General features: G+C 41.9%; 1 protein-coding gene across 1 annotated transcript; it reads right to left on the bottom strand.

The window, feature by feature from the left end:
* Window positions 1-1,057: 1,057 nt before the first annotated feature.
* Window positions 1,058-4,038, bottom strand: LOC311111428 (homeobox protein DBX1-A-like; the record flags this gene model as incomplete). The annotated part of the gene is made up of 4 exons (XM_084154143.1): window positions 1,058-1,393; window positions 1,575-1,777; window positions 3,402-3,509; window positions 3,669-4,038. The coding sequence occupies 4 exons, from the start codon at window positions 4,036-4,038 to the stop codon at window positions 1,058-1,060; spliced, it is 1,017 nt and encodes a 338-aa protein (XP_084010269.1).
* Between the last annotated feature and the right edge of the window lie 7,180 nt (window positions 4,039-11,218).

The raw sequence follows: 11,218 nt of genomic DNA, 5'->3' as shown, positions 1-11,218 counted from the left end.
TAAAACTCGTAGTCCAGGTAACTCAATTTTCTTGGCATAAAATGTCCATACAAATAGTTGTACAAAATACTGTACAATTGAAAGAGCTGTGCAAAACAGCAAATAATTTCGAAGTATATCCTATTAACAGGGACGGCTCAAGGCATAAGCGATATAAGCGGTCGCTTAGGGCTCCTGGCCACTAGGGCCCCCCATGTTTTCTTTTTAACTCAGTCAGGTTCTCATCTTACTGTTCAGAGTTAGAATAGTAGAATACACAAGGTGCAAGTTTGAAATTTGGTTGTGCATCAGCAGCTTTTCTCTTGTTTTGTCAGTCACTGACAGTCACTCAATTATCCATTCCTGCAAACAATTTTTAGAAGTTAGTCTAGCCAGTTATCTAAAATCATGGCCGAATACCGACCGGGCCCAGGGCCCCATTAATTTTGTTAGTCACTCTCAGTCAGATATCATTAACATGACAAGTCATGGCAAAATGAGTAGAATTGAATGACATTATTATGACATTTCAACATTTTCTCTCCGCACCATGGTAAAATGTGTAGAACTGCAGAAAACTTGCTTTAAAACTGCAAAAATGTCTCTCAGCCTCATAGCAAAATTAGTAGAATTGCATGAAATGTGTTATAAAATTGCAACATTATCTCTCCACCCCATGGCAAAATGTGTAGAACTGCTGCAAACTTGCTTTAAAACTGCAACATTTTCCATAAGCCACATGGCAAACTGTGTAGAATTGCAATAAATTGACTTTAAAACGTCTCTGCTGTCAAGAGGGGGGCCACTAAAAGAAAATTGCCCTCTTGGTGGGGGCTAGGGCCTTCCTATAAAATAAACCCTGCAGTTATTTTAAAAATAAATAATCAGGGATGTAGCCTAAATTTATTTGACAGAAGTTCATTGTTTAAAAAAAATTTGGAATATGAAAGAAATACATTTATTCTTACTAGTTGGGCCTAAATTAAGGGATACAGCCTCTTGCAAACCTGGTCACATAGGTACAGTTCATCTGTGGATAACCATTTTATAAACATATCTTTGAGTTTTTATAAATAAATTAAGAAACTGTGATCTCTTCATCCGATTCTGAAAATTCCGAGTGCTTGCTGGAGAGAGATGGCGACGAGAGGTTCGATCCGCCGCTGTTGGACAGCTCGCGCCCCGCGGCGGGGGAATGGCAAAGGCCAGGCGCGCCTCTAGCGCCGAATGGGTCCTCTCCCATCTCGTCCTCCTCATCTTCCTCCGCGGAGGACTTCTTGCCGACGTCGCTGAGGTCTGGGTGTGGGTTCGTTTTGGTGGGCAGGGTCTGCTCGCGACAACCTCCTGACGACAGGAGCTCCCTCTCTTTAGAGTTCCTCCACTTCATTCTGCGGTTCTGGAACCAGATTTTAACCTGGCGAAGGAGAAGGAATAATATAACCAGTTAGTTCAGTTTCAGTTTGTAGAGGTTGACTTTATTACAGAGTTTCAGTAATACACACAGTATCAACTTTAGCATGCATATGCGATGGAAAGAGTAATTATGCACGTATTACGCACAGTTTAGCTCTGGGCAATAAAAGTCAATTATTTACCTGTGAGTCTTTGAGACCGAGCTTTGAGGCCAGCTTCTTTCTGTCTGGTTTGCTGATGTATTTCTGTTTCTGGAACATCTTCTCCAGAGCTTTGCGCTGCACGTCAGAGAACACTGCCCGTCTGAGCATCCCTCTCCTCGGCTTTCCTCTGTTGGCCAGTGGCCAAGAGAAGGTCCCGGGGATGGGCACGACCGATGAAGATGCTATAGAGGAGGAGAGGGGGAAACGTTAATTCATAAAATCAGGTCAAAACATAGCAATAGGCTTAAAATAGACGTTAAAACGTCGGTCCCCTGGAAGGCTATTTCTTTAGCCAACTAGCCTACTTTTTTACACTTCTGTACAAACTTTGCAATCTGTTATGATTGAATATGCTTCCCCCATTTGGCCGCGGAATAAGTCTCCTTTTTGAGTGAAATGGCACGAGGTGACTAATTAGCACATTGGTCGGTCCCCAGCCGCATTGGTATGGTAAAGAGGCAGCATATCCTTTAAGGAACCCCGCGAGGGCGGATAGAGGAGTTAATAAACCGTGAACGGTAATTGTGTAGTAATGAACTAACGCAGAAAAGACTCTGGACAGGCTGCGAAGGCCATATATTATCGCAACAAAAGGAGATTTACACTTTCAAACTAAACACCACTGCATACCTGAATACTGATGCGGAGGGGCCCAGGGTGCATTTTTTCTGCCCTCAAATCATTTTCATTAAATGAACACGAAAAGCTATTCAGGGCGCTCGAGCTGTTTTGTGAAGGTATTCAGCGCAGCCCATGAAAAGACTCCAACTCCATTATGGTTTGTCTGAATGAAAGCACGGACTAGCGACTTTATAGACTTTTCTAAGAGATTATTCTTTATCCTGCCCTGTTGATTGGCCCCAGGGTTTAAAAACTGAGAGAGGAAGGGGGACGTTTAAGGCATGGTGTGTTTTTCAGGTCATGGATATAGTAAAACACTGAAAATGTTTAATGTGCACTGATTTGATTATTGTTCATGCAAAGAATAATTATTTCCAAACCACTGAATTATAGCACACTTGCAAATGTATGCCTATCTATAAGCATATCAATCATTGCCAAATAACTTGGGCTAAGACTACCTCCATATCCACAACTCATAATCAGGCACAACAACGAGCTATGTGGTCTTGTGAGAATATTGAGAGCTGTGAATGGCGCCTAATAGGGAAATTAGTGCATGACTGGTCCACGCCTCTTGCCCGCCTGGTAGAAGTCACTCTGGGGTGCGTGGGTGGCTTGCGCCGGGGGGAGCTGACCAAATCGGTCATGGTGCTGAAAGCATTGTTGGCAGCAAGTGGCCCAGTGCCCCTGCCCTGTGGGAAAACGCGGGACTGTGCGGAGGAGACTGCAAAATGGCCTTAATGCAGGAGACCGTGGGGGGACGAGACCGACCCGCAGCCCGCCTCGAAATTAAACAGTGATGATTCCGGATAATTGGTTAATTAGCAGTTGGGGAACAGAGGGCTATGTTAGCGACCAAAGAGCTCAGCAGCAGAGATGTCAGTGCAAATTGAATCAATCCCACCCACCCCACCACACCAAACCCACTCTGAAAGCACTGAAAAGTTCACAAGCTACGTTTTGCAATGATATGCGTGCCTATACAGGGCATTTGCAAAAAGGTGCAACTTTCAGAGCTTTGCAGAAAGCACTCAAAGCATTATTTCGAGTCCATATGGAAAGTCGTTCTATAAAGCATTTTGAAATGAAAAGTTCTGAACGTTGTCCCAGGCGAGGGGTGAGTATCAACTGTGCACAAAGTGCAATTCAACGGTGTCTGAAAGTGCATGATTAGTTATTTACCTGGGAAATATGTAGTCCTGAAGAAGGCGGGGTGGAAGGATCCGTCGAAGTAGGGGAGAGAGAAAGCCTTGGGGTGCATACTGTGGTGGATGGCGGGTGGCAACGATGCTGTAGAGGAAAATACCATGTGTCAAGGAACGCCAACAATCAAGGCAACACTCATGAAGAGACAAACATGTTTGATCTGTTTTACAATATGCTAAGTGTAAGAAACTGCTAAAATTACCAATTAGAAAGAAGGTAAAACTTTCCCAACATCACACTTACCGGTCTTTGGTGATGGTGCAAGGATTGCGCTGACTCCAAACTTAAGATAAGTTGGGTCTTTACTGCTCGGTTGTGACGTTTTCGGCGAGCATGATTCACGCGTCAAAGCAGTTGGAGAGATGATGCGCTCCTGTGGCATGGCACTGAAGGACATGGTGGTGGTGGTTGTCGCCGGGGAGACGCTTGCTGAGGGGAGCGTCCTGCTGAGGTGGTACCCCGCCGGCCTGCTTATCCGCAGCAGGTCCTCCACTAGGAAGCTGGAGTGGGTTGGAAACGCGTTCTGAAGGGACTGGTGGAGCGGCAAGGCTGCGGAGGGGCGGTAAAGGCCTGGGTACATCGCATTAGGCGCAAGGACGCTTGGGATCATCATAGTCCCGTCTGTAGTATAACGCAACACGAAACGATCTGTTGAAATACTCCGTCAAGAACAAGTGAGGATCTGATAGGTTCCAATCTGAATGACCAGCTTTACTCCTCTGGCCCCTCTACTCTGGGGAGAGGCGTTTTATAGCAGGCTGCCCCAAAGCTCCTTTCAGAACTGTCAGCCTAAACAATGAGGTTCAACAAAGTTCTCTACATGGGTCGCTTTCAAGCGCCGTCCCGGGAGCGCTGATTGGCCAGAGAGTGCAATTTATGATTGGATTAGACTTCATAAGCAAGGAACACACAATGTCCCTTCCACAAAAGAGGCATAGTCATCAATTTTGCATATTGACCACGTTCCATTGAGGCCCTGCGATTGGGTTTTGTTTGGTGGAGATGCACGCAGGCTAATTAAAAAGCTATCCTAAAAGATTCAAACATAATTTGGGGCTTCTGAATGAGGGCTTAACCAGAAGAAGCAGCTACATTTATTCAGCTCCCCTGCTGTGTTTTAATAGATCAAAAGTCCTAATGAAAGCTATAGCCCACTAAAAATTACAATTTAATGCAGTTGAGTTTATACCACATTGCTTAGGCTATAATAACTCGATCATAACGACAACAACAACAACAATTAATTCGTATTACAACAACAATGGTAATGAATACATATTGCATGAATATAGCATTAATGCATCAATAATATAGGCTATGAATATTGACAATCATTCTCACAATCATGATAACAAAGATATATTCGTTTAAAGTCTAATCGCCATGGTTTCATTAAGCATCCTTTATAACTAGCCTACTTCAAAATGTGAATTAATTTAGGAATATGTGGATTGCGTAAAATGTCAATTGGCTTCGTGTTTCATTGGATTCTCAACACTCAATCTGGACCTCGTCATGGAATAATGTCTTAAACGGATTTCTGCTCTCGGAACGCTTTAACAGATGTGTTAAATATCACGGGCTTTGCAAAGTCTTCATTCAGTGCGCCAGACCCAGACCCACTGCACATTTGAGCGCAGAGGAGAAGTGTGCGGCCCTAACCGCGCACTGCTGATCCTGTTAACCATGAACTAACTGTCACCCTCAGCTGCCATGGCGCCCCTCTCTCCCTTTCTCTCCATCGCCTTCAAAAAGCCCTACTGGAATAAAAGCTTTATTTCTATAGACGGGGTTTGTTCTGCTGTTTTAACCAGCTGAATAAAAGTGCATCTGTGATTTGATTTAAAACGCATTAATATGAGCGGACATTGAAGCTGGTATAAAACTCATATTAAAGCGGGATTTGAGCCTGTTACCGTCGCGTTTAGTCTGCTCTGCCTTTAACCAGGCATTAGCATTAAACGAAATCCATTTCCAAACAGACATTAATTCATGCTACTGGGTTTATTTTTTGCCGAAATAGTGTATAAGCTAGAATAGTAAGCATAGTCAAACAAACGAATAGTTTAGGAAAAAACTAAAACATAGCCAATTGTCAAAAAACCTAAGCTAAGAGGTACTTGTTTATTAAAAGCAAAACAAAAGTATAGGCTAACGAAATAAAATAACATATTAGGGAAGGGAAATGTGATACCTAGTCAGTTGCACAACTGAATGCATTCAACCTACCAGAAATGTTTAATTCATATTAGCATAAATATATTCTTATCAAGTTAGGCTATAATTTGCTTTCAGGTCAAAACAAGGTTAACTACATTTTTTGAATGCATAAAAAACAAACGAAAAACGAATGTTAAGCTGTTAGTTTATACTCCCGAGTGGTCTAAGGCACTGCATCTCAGTGCTTGAGGCGTCACTACAGACCCCCTGGTTCGATTCCAGGCTGTATCACAACAGGCCATGATTGGGAGTTCCATAGAGCGGCGCACAATTGGCCCAGCGTCGTCCGGGTTTGGCCGGTGTAGGCCGTCATTGTAAATAAGAATTTGTTCTTAACTGACTTGCCTAGTTAAATAAAGATAAAAAATAAAGTTTATACTTTCTTGCTTCATAATTTAATGCACTATTTTAAGCACGTGATTTTTATTGTAGACTAAGTTTCATCGACATTACAGCCAATATATATTAGCCTATGTTTGATATACATGTTATTCGAGTAATGATAGCCTAAGTGGTTCAACATTAATCGAATGTAAAGTGGTCACAATCCGTTAATTAAAACGGAACGCCTCGGTGAAATGTTTCCCTTGTGAGAGAATGTGAACGCTTATCAGACGTGCGTTAGCCTTTCTGCTTGGCCCAAAAGAAAGGTCTGCGCCGGACCCCCCCCCCCCCCCCCCCCAAAAAAAAGAAAACCTGCGGTAACACCGTCACCATTCACGGCGAAAGTAACTAGACCTTCAAAGCTTTTTTTATGAGCCTATATTTCTTTAGTTCCGAAAATCCTCCCTTTGTGACTGCAAGCAGATGGTTTGCAGGAAGCCTCGATCACCGAGACTAATTTCTACTAGCTTTGCAAGCTTGCCACGTCTTGGTCTCTTTTACCAAACAGAGCAAAAACAGCTGGCTCCAGCTGAATTAAAGCCATTAAAAGCACATCTCTAAAATATTACAGGACCCTCCACCCCTCCCCCCGCACAGGATCCTCCACCCCTCCCCCCGTTCTGTCCCACCATCGAATTGACACAAGACAGACTGCTTCTGCATTGAAACGGAAAGGGGTCTATGGAAAGACCAGGACCTCAGGTCCTTAATGCTGCCTCCACATCTCAAAACAATTTACTAAATAGATTAACTTAACCATTGTCTTGCGTCACTTTCTGCTTCATTAAGTGAATGGGTTGAGTAAATATGTTACCCATGCATGAAGGCTTCTGTATGGCCCGTTACATTGTGTCCAGGGTCCGACAGGTGGTTAGCTGTTTATTATTCTACCATTATTTGTTGGTGACGTCAAGGAAAAGCAACTGCCCATGTTTTCAGCGCGCGGATGGACAGATTGCTCTGACTGGTGCGCATTTTCCTGTATGACACCAGTCATCTATCTAACCGTCTTTAGTGTCGGGCGAGTAGGTGTACGGTTTATTTTCAAAGTGAGGGAATTCTCTTTTCATGATTGCATTATAGGCCTATAAATTCGTCCTAGGGGAACATTTATTTCACTCTTTGAAGATGGGTATGACAATGATCCAAAATTATATCCGTCTTCTACAAAAAAGTACCCTGTCTACTCTATACATAACTGCAGATAAATAAGTGATTATCAACACACCAGCCCCATAGACATAACATGCTACCCTTTCTTAAACCAGTTCTGAAAACAGCCCAAACATTTCGGTTTGTTGACTTTCATTGCGTATCGAACGGCTGTACATTTCAATTGACTCATCAATGTCCTTTAATGTAGCCTAACTTTACCTCAGAGAATCTACAATGTGGCTGTAGACAGGCTCTCCGGTTAGGGCTAAGGTAACCTTCATGCGGCATCTGTTGCTGTTTTTTTTTTAAACAGAACATCCAGGGAATTAGCAATGCCACAAGATTCAGAGGAGCAGTGACAAGCATTAAATCGATATTAACTTTGTATTAAACATAAGCCCCTCCTCCCCAAATGGAGTAAAGCCATATCTCCTCCGACAATGCGCTCTGTTCAGAGATTCCATGCACCTGTTCTTTGACTGCTAGCAGCCAGTCCGTGCGCGCAGAGGTAGATGGGAGAAAACGTATTATTTTCATCCTAGGCGGTTATTTACCTCATGTTGTCAGAAATTATCTTACAACATTGTAGTCTTGAAGTGTATTTTGATTACTTAATGTTTAATTTCGTATTCGTTGGCAAGATATGTTGCATGTCAGTTGTTTAGCCTATGCATTGCGCTGCCTAATTCATTAATAAATAGTTATGCTACGATGTCATCTGTATTATCAGTTTATAAGCATACCTTTGAATAGGTAGGCTATATTTGTGCCCTCAAATCTATGTACATTTTAATGTGTGGATTTTACTGTTCTGCTATCACCATATTGCCTAGTAACGGGACAATGTGTGTAACTCAAACCTTTCCCCCCTATTTTGGCGCTCTTATATCAGCACTGTGCTGCCTGCATCTCAAGTGGTGTTCTAATCCTCTTAAGGACATGTTGGTACAGTTTGCATATCATTCTCCCATCTAAGAGAAAGGCCACAACCCTCTCCATTCACCAGGATCCTCTGCCTCCTTTCACCAGGGCCACAGCCACCAGCATTAGCATAATCTGACAACCAGTACTATTGTTCATGACCTTGTATGCAAAGTTAATTGCTCATTAATACCAGACAAACCAGAGGGGTGCAGAGGAAGCAGAGTAGTCCGATTCAGCTGGTTTGAAACAGGCAGTTAGGGGTTATTCGAATAAAGTCTTAGAAATAAGTGTATTCAAGCTGAAAACCTCAGGCAATGTAAATGTATTTCCTAAACAGACCCCATAATTAAAAGGTGAAGACATGCCATACCTCTGTTGCCTGCAGTTATGGCCAGTTATGGCATTTTCTTTGGAGGTTGAGTTGCAAAATAGATATTACCAGATGCTTTTTACATTTTTAGATTTCCATCTTGTCTCTGTTTGGAAACAGAAACAAATCAGTGAGGTACCCTATGTCTCAGAGAATGGACATGGGTGGCAGTGAAGTTATTCAAACTCTTCAGGGTCTTTTGCATTTCAAATATATTGTTTTCCAACAGTTCTATTGGGACCTGTTTTACTCCTTTTCAGGTCTAGCAGTGTGTGCAGGCCTTAAGCAGATAACACACACATACACACACACACACACACACACACACACACACACACACACACACACACACACACACACACACACACACCCGAAAGCCTTACATTCGTCACAGTGGCTCAACGGTAATCAATTGCAAATGTATCTCACTCTGAGTTTAATCTCATCTGGCCAACAGTTTCACGGGTGCAGGACGATTTGCAAGAGGGGCCCGCCGTACCCCCTCAACACCCCCGCCATACCCCCTCAGCACCTGGCAGGCTTTTGGGGTAGCGTCTTGTAAATGCCCGCTGCTTAAACGGGTGCCCCCTCTAAGCACCCAAGCGTCCCTGCGCAGCACGGAAAGAGGGGTGAGCTCTGTGGTTGTCAACACCGGTTTAGATTAGAGGTCCTGTAGTGACATTAGCCATGACTCCCATAGTCAAACCAACACTGGGGTAGTAGGATTGTTTAATTTAGATATAGAGCCAATAGAAATAGTGGTGCTTAGAGTGTGGGCGGTGAGTAAAATGGTATTATGTGACATTACAGGTTTTTTCCATCTTTATTGTTATTTTGGCTTTTAGTAATACGTTTGAATCTAGGCCTAGGCATGAACGGTAAGAGGTTTCATGCAAGTCTTTGGAAATACAAACACTAATTGTTATTGTAGTTAACAACTGTAATAACTTTGAGAACATAAACTTTGAGAATGCAAACTTTACCATCGAACATAGGCTACCCTTTGCAAGTGGCACACAGCAGGCCTAATTGGTTGTATACTGTGCTGTACAATTTCTAGGTTAATATAAAACGTTGTTTGCTTACCGGTACATCATGTGAATACTTGCTAATAATGTCTGAACATCCCATATAGACTGTTACACGCAGTGCCTTCAGAAAGTATTCACACTCCTTGACTTTTTCCAGATTTTGTTGTGTTACAGCCTGAATTTTAAATGGATTAAATTGAGATTTAGTGTCACTAGCCTACACACAATACCCCATAATGTCAAAGTGGAATTATGTTTTAAGAAATTTTTACAAATTAATAAAAAAATTCCAAGCTGAAATGTCTTGAGTCAATAAGTATTCAACCCCTAAATAAGTTCAGCAGTAAAAATGTGTTTAACAAGTCACATAATACATTGCATGGACTCTGTGTACAATAATAGTGTTTAACATGATTTCTGAATGAGTACCTAATCTCTGTACCCAACACATATGATTATCTGTAAGGTCGCTCAGTCGAGCATTGAATTTCAAACACAGATTCAACCACAAAGACTAGGGAGGTTTTCTAATGCCTCTCAAAGAAGGGCACCTATTGGTAGATGGGTAAAAATAAAAAAAGCAGACATTGAATAACCCTTTGAGCATGGTGAAGTTATTAATTACACTTTGGATGGTGTATCAATACACTCAGTCACTACAAAGATACAGATGTCCTCCCTAACTCAGTTGCCAGAGAGGAAGGAAACCGCTCAGGGATTTCACCATGAGGCCAATGGTGACTTTAAAACAGTTAGAGAGTTTAATGGCTGTGATAGGAGAAAACTGAGGATGGATCAACAACATTGTAGTTATTCCACAATACTAACCTAAATGACAGAGTGAAAAGAAGGTAGCCTGTACAGAATAAAGAATATTCCAAAATAGCATCCTGTTTGCAATAATGCACTAAAGTAAAACTGCAAAATATGTGGCAAAGAAATGCACTTTATTTCCTGAATACAAAGTGTTATATTTGGGACAAATCCAACACAAAACATCACTGAGTACCACTCTTCATATTTTCAAGCATGGTGGTGGCTGCATCATGTTATGGGTATGTTTGTCATTGACAAGGACTAGGGAGTTTTTTAGGATAAAAATAAACGAAATAGAGCTAAGCAGAGGCAAAATCCTAGAGGAAAACCTGGTTCAGTCTGCTTTTCAACAGACACTGGGAGACAAATTGACCTTCAGCAGGACAATAACCTAAAACACAAGGCCAAATATACACTGGAGTTGCTTAACATGATGACATTGAATGTCCCTGAGTGGCCTAGTTACAGTTTTGACTTAAATAGGCTTGAAAATCTATGGTAAGACTTGAAAATGGCTGTCTAGCAATGATCACAACCAACTTGACAGAGCTTAAATATTGTACAATCCAGGTGTGCAAAGCTCTTAGAGACTTACCCAGAAAGACTCACAGAAGTAATCACTGCCAAAGGTGATTCTAACATGTATTGAGTCAGGGGTGTGAATACTTACATAAATGAGATATTTCTGTATTTCATTTTCAATAAATGTGCAACATAAAAAAAAAAAAAATGTTTTCCCTTTGTCATAATAGGGTATTGTGTGTAGATGGGTGGGATTATTATTTTTTTAATCAGTTTTGAATTCAGGCTGTAATACAAAACATTTGGAAGAAGTCAAGGGGTATGAATACTTTCTGAAGGCACTTTCTGTTGTAAGACTGCAACAAATAATC

The sequence above is a fragment of the Coregonus lavaretus genome, assembly GCF_964263955.1.
Source record: "Coregonus lavaretus genome assembly, chromosome: 37".
NCBI classification, from domain to species: domain Eukaryota; kingdom Metazoa; phylum Chordata; class Actinopteri; order Salmoniformes; family Salmonidae; genus Coregonus; species Coregonus lavaretus.
The sequence above is the reverse complement of the archived record's forward strand: the minus strand, read 5'-3'. Positions and strand labels throughout refer to the sequence as shown.